The sequence below is a fragment of the Eriocheir sinensis genome, chromosome 2 (genome assembly GCF_024679095.1).
Source record: "Eriocheir sinensis breed Jianghai 21 chromosome 2, ASM2467909v1, whole genome shotgun sequence".
Classification (NCBI taxonomy): Eukaryota; Metazoa; Arthropoda; class Malacostraca; order Decapoda; family Varunidae; genus Eriocheir; species Eriocheir sinensis.
Genome location: NC_066510.1, coordinates 4,070,799 through 4,091,786, shown reverse-complemented (window position 1 = coordinate 4,091,786; position 20,988 = coordinate 4,070,799). Strand labels below are relative to the sequence as shown.

At 41.6% G+C, this 20,988-nt stretch overlaps 1 protein-coding gene across 2 annotated transcripts in view; it reads left to right on the top strand.

Moving 5' to 3' along the window:
* The window catches only part of LOC126998692 (reelin-like), a 438,128-nt gene that overhangs the window by 60,329 nt on the left and 356,811 nt on the right, over window positions 1-20,988 (top strand). For both annotated transcript variants that reach the window (XM_050860695.1, XM_050860691.1), the window contains exons 11-14: window positions 382-530; window positions 7,867-7,968; window positions 8,786-8,977; window positions 10,497-10,599. In XM_050860695.1, coding sequence (XP_050716652.1) covers window positions 382-530; window positions 7,867-7,968; window positions 8,786-8,977; window positions 10,497-10,599 — 546 coding nt within the window. The remainder of the gene's footprint in view (window positions 1-381; window positions 531-7,866; window positions 7,969-8,785; window positions 8,978-10,496; window positions 10,600-20,988) is intronic.

Here is a 20,988-nt window from a genome sequence, read left to right as displayed (position 1 = left end):
AGAAGCCTTCAATATATCATTAGACATCCTTGATGGTCCAGGTGCCTTGTTTTTCTTTAGCTTCTCCGGGTCAGTTTTTACCTTTTATTTCATCATTAGTTTACCTTTTTTTTTTTTTATCTTCCTGGCCTAGTTCAGGTGGGCTCTCTTCATTTAATAATTCATTCAAAATACCTCCTACATCTTTGTCAGTGATCGAAAAAAAATGAGAGCTGTAGTGGATGATGGGTTGGAAGGGGCTGTGCGCGTTAGGTACGCACAAGTATGAGACAAAGTTGGAGTGATCATGATTTTAGACTATTTGGCATCCTCTCTTGCACTATATAGTCCATGTGATTGAACTACTAGTGCAGTAGTAGGCTGACATGGGTGATGTTACAGGAATGGTGTGGCTCAGAGGGCAATAGTCTGGTATTTGAAGGCGACCTGGAGACTAGTTGGACCACCACTCGCCTCCTGGACTTGTCATATGAGCCACCGGTGGAGGATGTCGTCTTGAAACAATCCTTCGTTTACGCCGTTCCTCAAGGGTGAGTTGCCTAAGGTACCAGACATTATTAATTGTTATTTTTATCCTCACTAACACCGGCGTTCTGTCCTTTACTCCTCCAAACTACCCGATTCCTAGAAATAACGGACAAACGCGGAGCGATGCAGTACGAACATTGGCAGGAGTTAGTTCTTGAACAGTTATCTGCCACTGAAAGAATCTTACTGCAGAAACAGTTAACTCAAAAACAATCACCTCTTTCAAGAATCTCATTTATTGTCATTTTCCCGCCAAGAATTATATGAACGTCCCCGCACGGACATACAAAAGTGCTTTAAGCCGTTCCTCACGTCCCTAAAGTGGTTGGCGACTTGATCAAATCACTATGGCAGCCTCTTGATGAGCCAACATGCTTTATGTTGCCTACTCTTTCATATTCCCATGTGTTCGATGTTTCTTCGTAATTTTTCCTAAAACTTCCTAATTTTTCTCTCTTTTTCTCCCCTCCCACCTCCTCCTCCTCCTAGCACACCTTTGACATCATGGAGACTGGCGGTGGTCAAGTAGTTTGAGAGATGATTCGGCCCGGGTTTGAGTCCTGGCACGACCACCAAGTGTTGAACCTAAAGATTCTAGAGAAAGGAGAGGCGATGTTACTAGCAAAACGGAGGAAGAAGATTATTAATCTAGCTTTTGGTTCTTACAGAAATAGCCCGATAAGCCGGGTCGGCTTCTGGGTAGTGTGCCACATGCCCGTATAGCTGGAGTTGGCATTCACGGACTATTCACTTAACCCTACAATGGTTATCTTCTAAATAGTACACTAATGGTTACGTGGTCCATCAGTTTATACCAATGTATGAACATAAAAGAATACTTCTGTTTTAATGAATGTGAAAATATGCTGCAGGCAGTGTGCTTATTGTAATGTATTTCAAACTTGAAATTTACAATCTCTCTCTCTCTCTCTCTCTCTCTCTCTCTCTCTCTCTCTCTCTCTCTCTCTGCAAGAATGAGAAAAAAAGGTGTAAACATTGCTATGCTTTGTTGGCACAGTGCCATAACACTGTGCATAGTAAGCTTGGCAGTCTTCACCCACGTAGAATCTGGAGGCGCAGCCTCTACCCAGCATCAGGGGGTGGAACCAAACTGTCAAAAAGGGGGTTTAGTTCCTGGAGGTAAAAAAAAAAAAAAAAAAATCACCTACAACAAAAAAATCATATGTCCATAATGAAGAACTTCAGGTGTGCAGAAAATGGCTCAATTCATTGTCTGAAAGAAGTAGAAGCAGCCTCTGGTTCGTCCAGCGCACAATTTCGTCGATGACCTCATCCAGATAAAAAGAGGTTAAACGACTCGATGGGGATAATCGCCTGGCGTGCTTCCTGGGTGGGTCATGGAGTGGTATGGACCACGTTCCTGGCTAGCGTCTTTGCGAAACGGGATTGCTTGCAGCTGCTGATAACAATGCCACTGAAAGCCAGATGTGCTCGACAACGTGTTGACGCCAAAGTCAATTACCAGACCAGGGGAAGGACTTTGGACACGTCGTCGAACGAATCGGCCTTGAGGGCTGTCACAGCGCCGCTGTCTTCCCTATACGAGCTTCACCACCAGCACCAGGCGAAGCAGGAAAAGCAGCACAGGAAGAGGACGATGAGAGAGTATGCACGGGGGTGTAGACTGGGTCATCTGGGTCACAAAGGAACACAAAGGAAAAACAAACAACAGCAGACCTGCTGGTCCTTACGAGGTTGTTTGTGACAAGCTACACTAAGTATCTAATCAAAGGTGGAAGATGAAGGACAGCAAAGGCGAAGGCTCCTCCCCACCCCCCCATCCCTCCAGCCAAAGCTGGCAGGAAAGGAAAAAGAACCATGCAGCATGGAAAAACTGCATGGAAATTATGTAGGAAAGAGGAAAGAACTACCATTACTGCTACCACTAACCGGGCGATAAAAGCGGACAAGGACACCAGTATTCGAAAGAACTTAACGTTATTACGACAATGAGTAATATCTTAGTTGCTGGTTGGATTCAAAACACTTGTCTAATCTATTCTTGAAGGCCGTAACTGTTGTACTATCAACGACATCACAAGGTAGAGAGTTCCAAACATTAACAACTCGATTGAAGAAGAAGTGTTTAGCTTCGTGCGACGAGAATCTTTTACCACTTATCTTCAAATTGTGATTTCTTCTTGTTCTATTTGATCGATCAATTGTAAAGTAATCTTCCGCATTAATATCACTGAATCCATTAAACATTTTAAACACTTCTATTAGATCGCCTCGCATTCTTCGTTTTGATAGGCTGAATAAATTTACTTCTTTAAGCCTTTGTTCATATGACAAATTTCTCAACCTAGGAATCATCTTTGTTACTCTTCGTTGGACCCGTTCCAACTTTTCTATGTCTTTTCTGTAGTAGGGAGACCAAAACTGTGCACAGTACTCTAGATGGGGTCGAACCAACGAATTATACAGTTTTAATATTACTTTTTCCGATTTATTATTAAAGACTCGTCCGATGAAGCCAACCAATTTGTTTGCAGTTTTAACTACCTCTGAACAATGCTGACCGGGCTTTAAATCGCTTGATATAGTGATTCCAAGATCCTTTTCTTTGCTTACTGCAGAAAGTTGTTGGCCATTCATTACGTACCGAACGCGAGTTATTTTTTTCCGATGTGCAACACTTTGCATTTGTCAATGTTAAATTTCATTTGCCATTGATTGGCCCAACGTGCAAGTCGATCTAGATCTGATTGTAAAGCTTCTTCGTCGAGTGTCGCAGTTACTTTACAAACAATTTTTGTGTCATCAGCAAATTTTGATACTTTGCAAGTGAGCCCATCATCGATATCATTAACATAAATTAAAAAGAGCATGGGGCCAAGCGCTGATCCTTGAGGTACGCCGGTCGTAAGATACATTTATGAGAAGACAGAAAGAGATCAAACATTGGGGTGGAATTTAAGAGACAGAAGAGTCTCAGTAAGAGGAGGGAAGTTGATGAGACGAAGAGCCTTAGATTCTGCTGTTCGAGAAAGCTGCGGGTGTGGAACACCCTCACACATGAGATGGGTACTCCATAAGAGGGCGGACAAGGCCCTTGTATAAGGATAACATCTGGGAGGGGGAAAGAACTAACGCCTAATCTATAAAGACTACTTTTCATAATTTATGGCCTAAGTTGTTATCAAAGATGCCGTTTGCAATGCAAAATCAATCTTTTGCAAACCATGAAATTTTGTCTTCAAACTTTTTCAGCAAAGCTTAGTCCTGCATTTCAGGCATCTCTCTAGATTCCAGAGAGATCTTCTAGAGTCTTGAAGATTATCCTCTGTCAAGTCAAGGTAGATTGACAAAACATGTTTTTTCTCCACTTCTTCCTCCGAGGCAAGATGACGTTTCAGGCAACCAAATAGTAAGTAAATAGTTTGAAGAGGTGATGAGCACGTAGAAAGTTTAGATTGACAACACCCCACTCGTATGCTAATCACGCACTACTGTCAGACTCGCAGAGCGACCGTGAATTGCGATATGGGAACAAAAGGCCACGGAAAACGTATCGCAGCAAGATTTGTTACATTATATTTTTCAAAAGCGAGCTTCAGACGAAAGTAAATAACATGATACTCGTCGCAAGGGGATGTGACGTCAGGCTGCCTGAGCCCTTTAAATGCACGGGACATTTAAAATGGTGGAAAAAATGATACGTACGCAACTGTATACAGTATACACTATAGTCTACACGACAGGACTATTGCCAGAAAAACGATTTTTTGGTCAAACTCATGTTTAAACGCAAGGCAGTCCCCTAGAATGAGTATTTGTTTTATAAGTTTAGCCAGGCTTCCTTAACATTGAAATCATTTGATGACTGCATTAGTCAGTTTCTGTCAGATATTTACGAATTTTGCACTTTTGAACTTAGGCACTATTATTTTAATCTAAGTCGCTTTTGTTGAGTCCTAATCAAAGTATTCGTATTCGTTGAATTATCGGACTAATAATATAATCATACATCTGTCACAGAAAGAATTTTAAACACTTAATTATTAACCTCAGTTTAGTTTAATAACGATGATGATGATTATTGGGGCGTTCTGTTCTTGGCGTCGCAACTGCAGGGTCATATGGCGCCGAACGTTAACTAGATAAACTATAATATAAAACTATAAAAAAAATAACGGTGAATAACTAAAGACATGATAAAAGAACTCAATAAAAGATTAGCAAAGCCTGCAGGAGGTTGAGGACGCCAACCTTGTGTAGGAAACGTCATGTCCCGGTTAGAGTGCCTTCTCCCCCACCACCAGAGAGAGAAATTCCCATCTCCACCCCGACACTGAGAAAGGTACCGCTCTCACAGTGCCCCTGTCGAGTGCCCCACACTGGGGCACTCGACCGGCAAGTGCCAAATACTTAGGGGGACCAAGCAGTCATCACAGTAGGGCTGAACTCCCCGGGACTTGAGGAAGCCATGTGTGTATCGACTCTATCGAGTGTGACGCACCCTAAGGCGGGCCAGGACAGTCTCCCTCTTACGACTCCTTATATGGGAATACAACCAGGGATGCACAGCACAGCACCCACCCTATAGTCTTCAAGGTTTTGAGCTGGCTGTTTCTGGCCAAAAGGCGTGGGCATCAATTAAATTTGTGCTGGGTACCTGCCCATGTCTCTGTGCGTGGTAATGAGGAGGCCGATGAGGTGAGGGAGGTGAGGGAGGACGAGAGGCCTCTCGTCCTCCCTCACAGTGCGCTCTTCCATTTAGGGACTTGCATCCCACCGTGCGGTCTGCATTCCAGACGGTGTGGCAGCGCAGGTGGGACCTCCCCCATCTTTGTCGTGACAAACACAGCCTCCCACCTGCGCTGCCACACCGTCTGGAGTGCAGACCGCACGGTGGGATGCAAGTCCCTAAATGGAAGAGCGCACTGTGAGGGAGGACGATAGGCCTCTCGTCCTCCCTCACCTCATCGGCCTCCTCATTACCACGCACAGAGACATGGGCAGGTACCCAGCACAAATTTATTTGATGCCCACGCCTTTTGGCCAGAAACAGCCAGCTCAAAACTTTGAAGACTATAGGGTGGGTGCTCCTAAAATATTCCATTCCGGACAGGGGTGCCTGTGAGTCAGAGTAATTACTAAAAATACCGACAGGCAAAGTGAAGATGGTGCGAATTGCTATAAGAATGGCAGATAGTTCTGCGGTAAAAATAGAGGCTATAGCAGGCAAAGTTCCAGAACGGGAAAGTCTGGAAAGACAGCTCCAAATCCAACGCCAGCATCGGATTTGGAGCCGTCCGTGTATACTGGTACAGAAGTGGCGTGACTAGCGGAGTGGGACAGGAACAGCTGTCAAGCAGTTCCCGCTGAGATGCTTCCTTTTTCATTTGGTCGCCACATCGATATCACTACATCTCAGTTTCAGCATGGACTTGCGACGTCGCCGCCGCCGTCGTCTTAATTAAGGTTGAAGTACCGGCAGAAATGTGTATTTGGAAACTTGTATAATATCGAATGTGATGTGAACCGTATGGATTGGGATTACCTCAGCATGTTGAGTATGTTTGAGTTGATGGTGTTCACACTGTCCGGTACATGTTGGTAATGGTAAAGCGTGAATGGGTGAATTGTCGGTAACTACTATTTATAGTCATATATAGTATGGGCACCCACACAACAGATACGCTGTGTTAGCTTAAACTTGCGAGTCATAAAATCGTACAGCCATGATTTGGAGTGTGACTTTGTTATCTTAGTTTCAGGCAGTAAATTATGCTCATAAATTGCTACTGATAGATAATACTAGTATCACTGATTACACATGCATTGCTTTAATATGATGGCAGGTGAATCATTTTGCAAATACTGTAAATAGTCGACTCTGCATGGATGTGATTCCTTAATGTTTATGATCTTTTTAAGTTCTATAAGTTAGAGATAATCTTTTTGAGTGGCAATATGGTTCATTTAACCGAAAAGAATAAAACAATGAATTAAAAAAACGAGGCCTGCGACATGAAACTACTATAAACCTTGGCTCACTCCTGCCTTGGTTCACTCCATTTTTAATTGGAACTTTTCCTGTGTCTGTGTGAGGTTTGATATGCCTGATATATGTTGTTTTACCCTTGTAAGTGTCTTCAAGATTTCTACCATAGATTTACCCTACGCCCTTTTTTTTTCGAATCGCGTAAAACACTTACACAGTTTCCAATGGGACTGGTACCTAATAGCCAATAAATGACCACCAAAAGTTTACTGTACTAATGTATACTTTCTCTAGAACTTGATGTCCGGATGTGATCCACGGTAGAGAACCAACTTCGAAGAATCTTATCCCTGGACTGGATAGAATCTAATATGTCTGAAATTCTACTTGTGTTTATATTTTCTGAATAATTTCTATTTAACGGAGGAAATCTCATAGGATGATATTTTTGTTAGATCTATTTGCTTTTCTTTCCATGTTTTCAGGCAATGGCTGTATTTTTCCAAACTATCGGAAATGTTCGTTTCTATTTAGCAAGACATTGAAATGGTCAGTTTGTCATAGTATTTTTTACAGGAATTTCTCCGGCGTCCCACAGAAGATCTACAATGATATCATCCTTCCAGTGAAACTTTTAGAGTGTCATGCATCAGTACTTCTCAGAGTTCAGCAAATCGTCTTCAGTTAATGGCGGAGGTTTTTTTTATATCGATTCTTACCACATTCTGGAGATGAATGTCTCTCTTCAGTGACCATTTTTTAAAATGTTACTGTTGAAAACGAGTGTGCTTTGTTACAGCATGCATTTGTATTTTCTCTTTGCCAAGTTCCCTTTCAACTGTGTTTACACAAAACCAAAAATTAAGGTTTCCTTAATTTTCATCATGATCAGCATGTTAAAACATCATGAATTATCACATTTATACTTTTTGTGGGTTCAGCTGCTTTTATTTAATCTGGCCGATTGTACTTTCATGTTTTGTGTTTTATCACTATTTTTTTATGCGTGTGTGTATGTGTAGTACTGACTTACGCTAGACCATGCTATGCAGAATTATCATGTTGCTAATCAGGTATGCTCTTTTCTGTGGCTAATGAAATATCTATATATGGTATACGTAAATGTAATTTCATAAGCATTCTCTGTATTAATATTTAAACGAAGAAAATAGGCAGCTTATCTTGATTTTTCACTTTATCTCGTGTCTCAAATGGAACGTCAAACACAGCTTGATTATCACATATTAATTAATATGACGGGTATTAATTTTTCAGACTACTTAATTTTTCATTTGACAAGTATATAATGTGAAAGGTGAATGCAATTGGCAAACGTACACTGTCTACTAATTATCTATCTGTTTCAGGTGGGAGGTGGCTGGTGGCAGGTCCCGCATTTGTGATGGCCGACGACGGCTCCTTCTGGACGAAGTGCACTCCAAACTTTGCACACCCACACTGGATATCAGGTGACGACATGCCTTCCTGATTGTCGCTACTCCTCTCCATTGTGATCCAAGTTTCTCTCTCTCTCTCTCTCTCTCTCTCTCTCTCTCTCTCTCTCTCTCTCTCTCTCTCTCTCTCTCTCTCTTCTTCGACGTAATAAAAACACTTTCATCGATAGTAAATTCAAACACCTTGCTTTTTCTAATTATTCCAGAGACTTCTGGAACTTAGTCAATAATATCTCTAACAGTTTCACTTGATCTTTCCCTCTCTTTTCTTTAATCCTGACGGCAATACTGCTGTCACATATATCTTTAAGGTTGAACTTTTCGCTCAGACTTTCTATAATAACTCCACTCTGGACGATTCATAGCATAATTCTCCTTCTCATTCAATTTTTAACAATGATGCTTACTAAGCCCTCTCTGACTTCAATCCTCAGAAGGCTTATAGACATGATGGAATGCGTCTGTGTTTTAACCTACTTATGATTTGAACTCTCTCATGAGAGTATAAAAAAACAAAAATTTCGACTCATTTTTTGAATTATTTTATAATTCTTTTCCACATCTTTTTCGATGCAGTCGTTATGCAAGCCTTTTTCCGCTGTATTTTCTTTTGCCCTTGACTACTTTCTCAAGTTTAAATAAAATACAGAAGCATGCAAGAAAAGTCTTTTATTCGTCTGGAGAAGCAGTTACAAGTTTTCCTTCCACATGCAGAAGCATTAACAGATTGCCTTCAAAATGCAGAGATATTGCCAGCTTTCCCTCTACATGCAGAAGCATTTAAGTTTTCTTTCCCATGCAGAAGTATTATAATCCTGCTTTTACTCTGCAGAAGTGTAGGGGTGCTGTTCCTGTCCATGGGCATAAGCGACTGCGAAAACGGTGCCGTTATGCCAGTTGCCGTGGAGTTGGGCTGGGAAGATCACGAGGGGCGAGTGGGGGTGATTGGACACGCTAATGTCACCGGCACACAGCACCACTACGCCTTTCCCGTCCCTCCACAACATTTGCCGCACCAAGCCAGGTAAAGCAAAAAAATACTACCATACTTAGAGGCTATAGCGTTTCTGACATTGAAAAAAAGGATATTTTGAGGGATTTTGTTTCATTATGCTTTATCAATATTTGTTAAAATGATTTTTGTCAGTTTATGGGGAAACATTTTTTTTTTTTATTGTAAATACAGCTAGCTTTTACTGGAATCAAATGCAACACCTTATAGAAAACCCACTTTATTCTCAGATCTTCAAAGCCCTCTCAGTTTGTAGGTCTGAGATTTTCCGATCATAAGATCATGTATAGTATCAATAGTTAGTTCAAATGAATATTATGTTCTTGAGCATAGTGTACGACCTTGTAGCTTAACTTTATTGTTGTAGCAAGGCCTTCGTTGCATTCCTGCGGTGGTTTGAACTCTGTGGACCATTTACAGTGAGAAATGTTAAGGAATATACTTAAGTAACCCAACTCTGCTTTTGACCAGATCAGTCGTAGGGTTTGTTTCATCTCTTCGCCACGATACTTACTGACAATGCGAAACTCGTCTGTTATTGGCTGTGATATTTTGTGTTGCTACGACCTTTTACTGGGAAATAGCTTCATTGCTGTTGCTTAGTTTTGATATGTTCACAATTCTGCAAATGGCTAACACGCGGCGGAAGCTGGGCATGCTAACATTCCCCGGTGTTTCTACAGGCCGTTTCCTTAGAGATAATAAACAACTGTTTCTGAAATCAAAGGCAACACAGTCGTTATGTTCTGCAATATAAGACATAATGGGTATATCTGGTGAGGGTTACGCATTCTAGGGAAGATGATAGTGTGAGCCTCCTTCGGCTGATAACAATGTGCTACAAGCCATTGCTTATGGTACCTCTTAGATCATTTTGCCATGAGTTTGTGCAAAAAATTGTGATAACATTACACGTTTTTCCAATATTTTGTAATTGATAACAATTTGTGAGCTTACTGTACCACTGATGTTTGCTTTCCCAGCAAGGCACCTCGCGTCTTAGGCCTAAGGCCGTCGGTCTTTGATTTGTAATACATGCGAACTAGACGTTGGGTATTTTTTTATACATTTTTCTACAAAAACGAATTCGTCCTATTCGTCAGCAAATTCGGTAAACACACATTTAAATTCAAGATCTTTATTTGCACCAGAAGTACAGTAGTAGCCTCAACAGTAATGGGCGAATGTTCACAACTATGAAGACAAAGTGTGGCTTGGACAAGTTGCGTAACTGCATCTAATGTACCACTGCAAAACGATGTAAAGCAAAAGAATATTGCAACCTTACAAGAAATTGCCGAGCAAAACTGTCTAGCAAAATAGTGAATACTTTACAATGGTATACTTCACTGTTTAGTATTATAGATGCAGGCAAACTTTCAACATCTATCTTGTGTCTTTTGTGTCTCACACACACTGTGTGTATAAGGTGACAACGTTCAGTATGCTGCAGAGTTTACCTGGGCTATTTGATATTTCATTATACTATTTTGTGGTAGTCAGTGTTATAGTGTTGCACGTGTCGTCTCAGGGTCTGCGTAAAGAGTATCAGCAGCAGTGAGCCTGGCAGCTGGGTGGTGGACAGCATGACATTGCTGCCGTGGCTGCCATCCACACCACAACACTACCTGCAGGTGAGTGATGAGCTGATGATGAGAGTGATGACGAAAAGCTGGTGGTCCTCTGCATGGGTGAGGGAGGGACTGTTAAGTTTTTCCTTACGTTTTCAAAAAGCTTATGGCTTCACAAATCTTGATGAATAGTATTTGTTTGTAATTGATGAAACGTCGCGAACCAGAAATAATGACTAATGTAAACTAATAAGTTTAGATTCGATTATTTTTCTTTACTACATTGTTGTGCTATAATGAAATAAACATCTGACTTCAGTAATTCAGTGTTACATAATTGGCTGATTTAAAAAACAAACTGGACTGTCAGTATCTTCACTTAAATATTCGTCTCAGAGGCCGTGAGATATCGCTTCATTTAGGTTTAAGGACAGACCATCTGGTGGAGGTTTGATACAGTTTCATTTAAGTTTAAGGACAGGCCACCAACTGTAGACCATAGGGTGTGAGGTCAAAATATATAGAGATTGATAGAGATAGACAGATGGATATAGACAGATTGATACTCATATCATAGACTCCGTATCCTTGACGGGTGTCGGCGGAACCGCCTAAATATTAGGCGGGCAAACTCTCAAAACAAAACTAAAGCGTCCTGACTTTATTTTTTTTTACCTAGCCTCACCAAATTTTACATGTAGCCCCCCATTGGTGATACGCATGGACCCATGAAGTCACATTTTCATTTCAGTTCGTTTTAGTATCAATAAGATATACAAAAAAACTTAAGCACCGCTAAAACACAACACTATAACATCTCTTCTCCCCGCTCGGTTTCTGCTTTTTAAAGCCACTCTTGAGAGAGAGAGAGAGAGAGAGAGAGAGAGAGAGAGAGAGAGAGAGAGAGAGTGTAGTCTTACTAAAAAATATTAGCCTAATGCATCTCCGGACCGATTTCTTTTGCGGTGAGTGCAATTATAGAGGGGTTGCACATAACGTCCATCATCAGCGATCAGCTGCTCACTTCTCAGCTGCCCCGCAAAGGCCCGCCATTTTGGGAGGCACATATTTACCGCAAGAGAGCTTCTCAGCTTTTTCCCGCCATGTTACTGTGTTGGTGTTTGTGTTAGTGGCCCATCTATTACTGTGTTGATGTGTGTGTTAGTGTCCATCTATTACTGTGTGGGTGTTAGTGTCCACCTGTTACTGTGTGGGTGTGGGTGTTAGTGGCCCATCTATTACTATGTGGGTGGGTGTGTTAGTGGCCCATCTATTACTGTGTGGGTGTGGGTGTTAGTGTCCATCTATTACTGTGTTTGTGTGGGTGTTAGTGTTCACCTGTTACTGTGTGGGTGTGGGTGTTAGTGGCCCAACTATTACTATGTGGGTGTTAGTGGCCCATCTATTACTATGTGGGTGTTAGTGGCCCATCTATTACTGTGTGGGTGTTAGTGGCCCATCTATTACTGTGTGGGTGTTAGTGGCCCATCTATTACTGTGTGGGTGTTAGTGGCCCATCTATTACTGTGTGGGTGTTAGTGGCCCATCTATTACTGTGTTTGTGTGGGTGTTAGTGTTCACCTGTTACTGTGTGGGTGTGGGTGTTAGTGGCCCATCTATTACTATGTGGGTGTTAGTGGCCCATCTATTACTATGTGGGTGTTAGTGGCCCATCTATTACTATGTGGGTGTTAGTGGCCCATCTATTACTGTGTGGGTGTGGGTGTTAGTGTCCATCTATTAATGTGTGGGTGTGGGTGTTAGTGTCCACCTGTTACTGTGTGGGTGTGGGTGTTAGTGTCCATCTATTAATGTGTGGGTGTGGGTGTTAGTGTCCACCTGTTACTGTGTGGGTGTGGGTGTTAGTGTCCATCTATTAATGTGTGGGTGTGGGTGTTAGTGTCCACCTGTTACTGTGTGGGTGTGGGTGTTAGTGGGCCATCTGTTGCTATAAGAACATAAGAACGCAGGAGTCTACAAGAGGCCGGTAGGCCTGTACGAGGCAGCTCCTTTGACCCTAAGCTTCCGTGTATCTAACCCCACCTAATATCGCTGTCCATGAATTTATGTAGTCTATTTTTGAATGTGACAATTGTATTGGCACTCACCACATGACTGCTAAGCCTATTCCACTCATCCACCACCCTGTTAGTAAACCAATTTTTGCCTATGTCCCTGTTAAATCTGAATTTATCCAGTTTAAACCCATTACTTCATGTCCTACCCGGTTCTCTTACCAACAAAACCTTATGAATATCTCCCTTATTAAAGCCCTTCATCCATTTATAAACCTCGATCATGTCTCCACGCACCCTTCGCCTTTCTAGAGAATGCAAGTTTAACTGTTTGAGTCTTTACTCGTACGGCAAGTTTCTCAACCCCTGAATCATCTTAGTCATCCTCCTCTGCACCGATTCTAACATTTTGATATCCATTCTATAGTAAGGTGACCAGAACTGAACCGCATAGTCAAGATGAGGTCTAACTAATGCTAAATATAGTTTGAGGAAGACTTCGGGGCTTCTGTTGCTTACGCTCCTTGAAATAAATCCCAGTACCCTATTAGCTCGATTTCTAGCTTGAATGCATTGTGCCCTTGGACGGAGATCAGAGCTCACTAAGACCCCTAAATCCCTCTCCCACCCAGACCTGCTTATGAGAGTGTCATTTAAGCAATAGTTATGTGAGGGGTTGTTCCTACCTACACTCAGAATACTGCACTTCCCTACATTGAACTCCATCTGCCATTTATCCGCCCAGTCATACAATCTGTTGAGTTCACCTTGGAGAATACTAGCGTCCTGATCCGACTCAATTACTCTACCGATCTTGGTATCATCTGCAAATTTACTAACATCACTACTAATTCCTGTATCTAAGTCATTGATATAAATAATAAACAAAAGTGGACCTAATACCGAACCTTGTGGGACCCCACTCGTAACACATCCCCAGTCAGATCTTTTACCATTGATTTGCATTCTTTGCTTCCTATTGCTAAGCCACGCCTTGACCCAGTTCAAAACTTTACGCTCTACTCCGTAAGCCTGCAATTCAAGCAACAGTCGTTGGTGAGGAACTTTGTCAAACGCTTTACTAAAATCAAGATAGATTACATCATAATTTTCATCTCTGTCAACCGCCTCAAATACTTTATTGTAGAAGGGCAAGAGATTGGTGAGGCATGACCTACCTTTTGTGAACCCATGCTGCGAGTCGTGAATTAAGCTATGTTTCTCTAAATGCTCCCGAATGTTCCTGGCTATTATGGACTCCAGCATCTTGCCTATAACCGATGTTAAGCTAATTGGGCGATAGTTTGAAGCAACTGACCTGTCCCCCTTTTTTAGAAATCGGCGTCACATTAGCTACTTTCCATAGGCTCGGCACATAGCCAGTATTTACCGACATCTTAAAGATGTCGGTTAGTGGGTCACTGAGTACATCCCCTAATTCGTTTAATACCCTCGGAAATATCCCGTCAGGACCTGGCGACTTGTTCTTCTTAAGCTTATCTATCTCATCCTGAACTACTTGCCTGGTAATGATTATATCCCTCAATTTATCGCCATCCCCGCCCTCGTACACCTGAACTCTTTCCGGTATAGTCGTTCGATCCTCCTGTGTGAATACTGAAAGGAAGTAGTCGTTCAACAATGTGCTCATATTTTCGTAATTTTCTACTAGCCCCCCTGTGTTTGTTTTCAGCGGTCCAATTTTCTCCCGTGTTTTTGTTCTATACATCTGAAAGAAGCCCTTAGGATTACTTTTCGCCTCATTTGCTACTTTGATTTCATAGTTCCTTTTTGCTATCCTGGTGTTTTTCTTAACTAATCTAGACAGTTCGACGTACCGGCCCCTGAGATGTGTTTCACCATTCTTTATTTTCTGATAAATTCCCTTCTTTAACCCAATCTCGTGTTTTAGTCCAAGAGTGGGTGTGGGTGTGGGTGTTAGTGTCCATCTGTTACCGTGTGGGTGGGCGTGTTAGTGGCCCATCTATTACTGTGTGGGTGTGGATGTTAGTGTCCATCTGTTACTGTGTGGGTGGGTGTGTTAGTGTCCATCTATTACTGTGTGGGTGTGGGTGTTCGTGTCCATCTATTACTGTGTGGGTGGGTGTGTTAGTGGCCCATCTATTACTGTGTGGGTGTTAGTGGCCCATCTATTACTGTGTGGGTGTTAGTGGCCCATCTATTACTGTGTGGGTGTTAGTGGCCCATCTATTACTGTGTGGGTGTTAGTGGCCCATCTATTACTGTGTGGGTGTTAGTGGCCCATCTATTACTGTGTGGGTGTTAGTGGCCCATCTATTACTGTGTGGGTGTTAGTGGCCCATCTATTACTGGTTGGGTCATAGTGGCCCATCTATTACTGTGTGGGTTTTAGTGGCCCATCTATTACTGTGTGGGTGTTAGTGGCCCATCTATTACTTTGTGGGTGTTAGTGGCCCATCTATTACTTTGTGGGTGTTAGTGGCCCATCTATTACTGTGTGGGTGTTAGTGGCCCATCTATTACTGTGTGGGTGTTAGTGGCCCATCTATTACTGTGTGGGTGTTAGTGGCCCATCTATTACTGTGTGGGTGTTAGTGGCCCATCTATTACTGTGTGGGTGTGAGTGTTAGTGTCCATCTATTACTGTGTGAGTGGGTGTGTTAGTGTCCATCTATTACTGTGTGGGTGTGAGTGATAGTGTCCATCTGTTACTGTGTGGGTGGGTGTGTTAGTGTCCATCTATTACTGTGTGGGTGTGGGTGTTTAAACTGTTAGTGTCCATCTATTACCGTGTGGGTGTGAGTGTTAGTGTCCATCTATTACTGTGTGAGTGGGTGTGTTAGTGTCCATCTGTTACTGTGTGGGTGGGTGTGTTAGTGACCATCTGTTACTGTGAGGGTGTGGGTGTTAGTGTCCATCTATTACTGTGTGGGTGGGTGTGTTAGTGGCCCATCTATTACTGTGTGGGTGTAGGTGTTGTGTATCCATTAATGTGTGGGTGTTGGTGTTAGTCTCCATTTATTACTGTGTGTGTTAGTGTCCATCTATTACTGTGTGGGTGTGGGTGTTAGTGTCCATATATTACTGTGTGGGTGTGGGTGTTAGTGGTCCATCTATTACTGTGTGGGTGTGGGTGTTAGTGGTCCATCTATTACTGTTACTGATAGGTGCTACACTGCCACTCGCGGTAGGTAGACAGGGGCTGCCAAGTATAGGTCAGTGGGCTTTTTGCGAACCCCTTACGTTCTTATGTTCTTACTAAACACTGCCCGGGGATGCCCGGGGTTAAATTAGTCATATATTCATTGTTCTTATCAAATATATCTTGAAGTTTGATAATAAATGTATATACTGTATGTCCATCATCATTTGGCAGCCTAATGGGTAGTTATATAACGAAGCCTAGCCAAACTGTCCAGATTTTTTGCATATTCACTTAGATTGTGTCATGAAGACGGGAGGCACGGGCCAGCCATCATCAGGGGGCAGGGGCTCAGCTGATCGCTCTTGCCTCCCAAAATGGCTGACAGTTGTTTTTCCTAAAACAAAAGCGAAGCGGTGTGACGTCAGTGCAACCCCTCAATAGATATGCTTTTTATTTTTCACTTATCCTAAACTCTTATCCAATTTCATGCTCCCTGTTACCTATATTAGACTCCAGTTCTGAATAGCTATCTGTAATACATTATTGACTCATAAGGCCACGAAAAATTTATAGAGATGGTGGTATTTATTTTAAGGATGTGAGGAAACCAGTGCTGGAGGTGGAATTCCTGAAGTGGAGAGAGAGAGAGAGAGAGAGAGAGAGAGAGAGAAAGAGAGAGAGAGAGAGAATTATTTCTCTTAAGAAAAAAAAAAATACTGCAAAATAATAGCCTAGTTTTCTTGAAGCGTAATAATAATTTAGTATTCGTAAATGCAAAATAATAGCTTATATTGTTTCATAAATGCAAAATAATCGCTAAAGTATTCCGCATCATCATCATTATTTTATCGATGCCTGCTCCTAGGAGCTCCCACCAGGGGATGGCCACGGCAGAAGAGCTTCCAACTTTCTCTATCCAGACACTCCCTCCTTGCCTGCTCAAAGTTTCTCAAAGATCTTTCCCCCCTCTCCCCAACGTACTCTTGCACCCTATCCCTCCATTTCACTGGAGGTCGTCCTCTAGCATTCCCTCCCTCTATCTCACTCACATACACCCTTCTGGTCATCTTACTCTCCTCCATTCGCTCCATGTGGCCAAACCACTTTAAGGTCTGACGCTTCACTTCTTCCACCACTCCACACTTCTTCCCTTCACCCCTGTGACACATTCCAAAATGTTCGTACACACTTTCATTACTCATTCCATCCATTCTACTCACACCACAAGCACTCCTCAAATAACTCATTTCCTCTGTCTGCACTCTAGACCTCTGACTTTTATTCCAGGCCCACGTTTCACTTGCATATGTGAGGGTTTATACTATTATTGTATTTCTCAAATCCCCCTTTACCTCCATGCTCACACTTCTGCCATTCATGATTCGTCCCAAAGACCCAACCACCCTTCTTCCTTGCAATGCCCTTTCTCTTATCTCACCCTCCATACCACCATGCTTACACATAACTGATCCAGGGTACTTAAACTCATTGACCTCCTCCATTTCTTCACCATTCAAAATTATTTTGCATTCTTTTTCACATTCAATTCCCACTCTATATGGGCATACAAAATCTACAACCTCACTTCTACTTCGCTCACAAACCATCACTTTACTTTTGTTGACATTTACTTTCAGCTTTCTCCTATTACAAACACTATCAAAAACACTGACCCAATTTTGTAGGTCACTTTCATTTTCAGCAATGAGCACCGTGTCATCAGCAAACAGTATCGAATTCAGTACCCACTTTCTTCCCTCATCGAACAGTCTTACTCCAACTTCTCCAACTTTGCCCTTCATTTCTCAAATGACACCATCCATATAAATATTGAATAACCATGGTGACATGACGCACCCTTGTCTTAAGCCCACTTTTATCTCAAAATGTTCACTTGTTTCTCCAGTAATTTTGACACATGCAGATGCATCCTCATAGAAAGACTTTATTGCACTAAGCAGTTTTCCTCCCACACCATAAATCTTTAAAACATCCCACAATGCAATCCAATAGACTCATAAGCTTTCATAAGCTGTCTTAAGCTTTTTCCAAATCCATGAAGGCAGCGTATAGTTTCTTTCCTTTTGCTATTATTTTTTCTACTACCATCCTGAAGGCAAATATCTGATCCACACATCCCCTTCCTTTCCTGAAGCCTCCTTGCTCTTCACTGATTTTCTCTTCTGTAAGTCTTTGCACCCTCTCTATTATGACTTTTCCATATACCTTTCCGGGTATACTCAGGAGACTTATACCTCTATAGCTCCCACATTCCCCTCTCCTGCCCTTCCCCTTGTAAACTGGGACAATGATGGCTTTCGTCCAGTATGCTGGCACCCCCCCCCTCCCATGCTACTTCACATAAAGGAGCTGCCTCGTACAGGCCTACCGGCCTGCGTTCTTATGTTCTTATATCTTGACCATCCATTTCACGACTTCATCTCCTCCAGACTTCAACATTTCTGCTGTGATTCCATCAATTCCTGCTGCCTTTCCATTTTTTAATCTTTTTCTTGCCTGATTTACTTCTTCATGTGTTATACTTCTTTCTTTATATACTCCTCCTCGACCTCTACTCAAAACTGCTGCTGTTACAGCTGCTGGACGTCCATCCTCAAAATTCATTAAGTTTTTTTTAAATATTCTCTCCATCTCTCTTTCACAGCTTCCCCGTCTTTCAACATCTTTCCAATCTCATCCATAACTTCATTTATTTTACTTGAAGAGAAATTAATAGCATATTATTCCTAAATGCTAAATAATAGCCTATTGTTCGTGAATGCAAAATAATAGCTTGGTTTAAGTAAATGCAAAATTATAAGCTAGTGTACACAGTAAAATTATAATGTATTTGTCTTGACTACTTCATTGGCTTATTAGCAAGTTATTACAGATTATAAAACTCGTTCCACTTATAATTTATTACAGAAGTTGTAGATACGGTATAAAATGCAGAAAACCTTACAGCATACGAATACAATCCAATATTCCTCAAAACTACTCACCTCGTTCCAAGGAGATCACGACCTCTAAGTTAAGAACCGCTGAATTAGAAGCAAGAAACAACAAAACAATATCAGCGACAGCAAGAGATGGTTGCGCGGGGTACTACTTACTTGAAGCACTGAGTGTTCGTTACTAGGGGTGGGCAGGTACCGGTACCAGTACCGGTACTAACGGTACCAGCTAAACGGTACGGTAACGGTACCGGATTGCTCGGTACCGGTACCAGATTGCTCGGATTTATTGATTGGATTTATTGATAATTCTTCATATCCGATTCTTTTCTTTATTTAGGTTGCTAATTAATATTGTTATTGTTATTGTTATTAAACTATGATCGAGTACATCCATAATAACTATACATGCTATTTTTTTATCGAAAAAATAAATAATCATTCAGAGAGAGAGAGAGAGAGAGAGATTTTGGACCCTTCTTTTCTTGTATTAAATCAACTCTTTTATCACTCATTAATTACTCCATAAATGATCTCACCGCCTCGTATCCCTGGTAGCGTGATCCGGCTTAAGTTGTTATTGGAGACTGGTGTTCGGGGATAAACAAGGGAAAAAGAAAATATACATTTATTTAAAATTAAATGAAAGTAATTGCCTTACGCAATATTCTATGCTCAGACGATCATAACACTGGCATATTCAGCAATGGATGCAACATATGACAAACGACATGCCTTAAACATAATACTACAATATGTGCTCAGTTGTTGCCAATAATAATAACACTCGTCGTTCCACAAGCAGTGGTTTGTATCTCTCTGCTTACATCACAATCATTATGTACTCTCCACACAATCCTACTACACATTCCTATAGTATAATCTACTACAAGTCACGGAAGCACCAAATTATACCACACCCAGTGGTTTAACCTTAGCTTTACATCGCAATAAAATAATCACAAGCCTGTCCCACTCACAATCCTACTTCACATCTCCTACATTATAATCTCCAGGACAATACAGTCGGTTTCCCTTAGATTCTCGAATTTCTACTCACGATTAAGATCACAACAGCCATTCTCAGCTGAGTGAGTGGCAGGTCTGCTTGAGGCGAGAGCCAAGCTCGGTCTGCTCATACCACTGATTTCTAGGTTACATTTTTCTTTGCTTTAGGCGGACTTACATCCTTGACACGCCTTAATTTTCTACATAAACAGTGGCCAATACTTCCTGTCACACCCATTGGCTCGCTCATTATGTTGTATTGTTTTACTTCTCCTGCTTATTCGTGATTCACTCTTAAGACACTCCCACAGTGACTTTTCTTTTAAGCTATTGGTTTATAACATGTCGCCACGAATGACGTCACAGGTTCAGTCTTTTTCAAGCGTTGTTCACACTTTCTGACCACGCCTACTGGGTATCTGTTTTCTGTATCTGAGTCTGGGTATCTTTTCCTTTACCCTCGTTGTTTCCGCTTTTTGTTATCGTTTGTACTATGAGATGTTTACACTGTTATATATGTCACCCTTCTTGTTAGTGTTTGTCCTGTCAGATGTTTACATAGTTGTATAACTCATTCCTCTCTGGGTATCTGTTTTCCTTTACCCTCGTTGTTTGTTCGTTTTCTGGGTCCCGACAGAGAGTGTACAACAGAAGAAACATCCTAATTGAGGGCAGAAATAAATGAGATGAAAAAGACCACTGTGTGTGTGTGTGTGTGTGTGTGTGTGTGTGTGACACACACACACACACACACACACACACACACATACATAGTGGACTTTTTTCTCTCATTTATTTCTGCCCTCAGTAATTTATTATTATTAGGATGTGTCTTCTGTTGTACTCTCTCTCTCTCTGAATGAATATTTATTTTTTCGGTAAAAAAATAGCATGTATAGATATTATGGAAGTACTCGATCATAGTCTAATAACAATTATATATATATATATATATATATATCTATATATATATATATATATATATATATATATATATATATATATATATATATATATATATATATTAGCAACCTAAAAAAAGAATCGGACATGAAGAATTATCCAGTAACTCCAATAAATAAATAAAATAATGGAAACGAAAAGCAGGACAAAATGGTGGGAACTTGGGGAGACGGTCAGCGAGGCCGTGACTCAGCAGCGAGCACAACATTCAATTAGGCTTAAAGCGTCTCTACAGGGCCCATACCACATGGCGACGGGCGAGCGCCGAGCGTCACTAAGATCCAAACGGTACCGGTACTGCTCAGTGCCGGGTGATCATGAGTTCCCGGCACCAGGTACCGGTACCGGGTGCCGGCTGAATAGATTCTTCTCGGCACCAGGT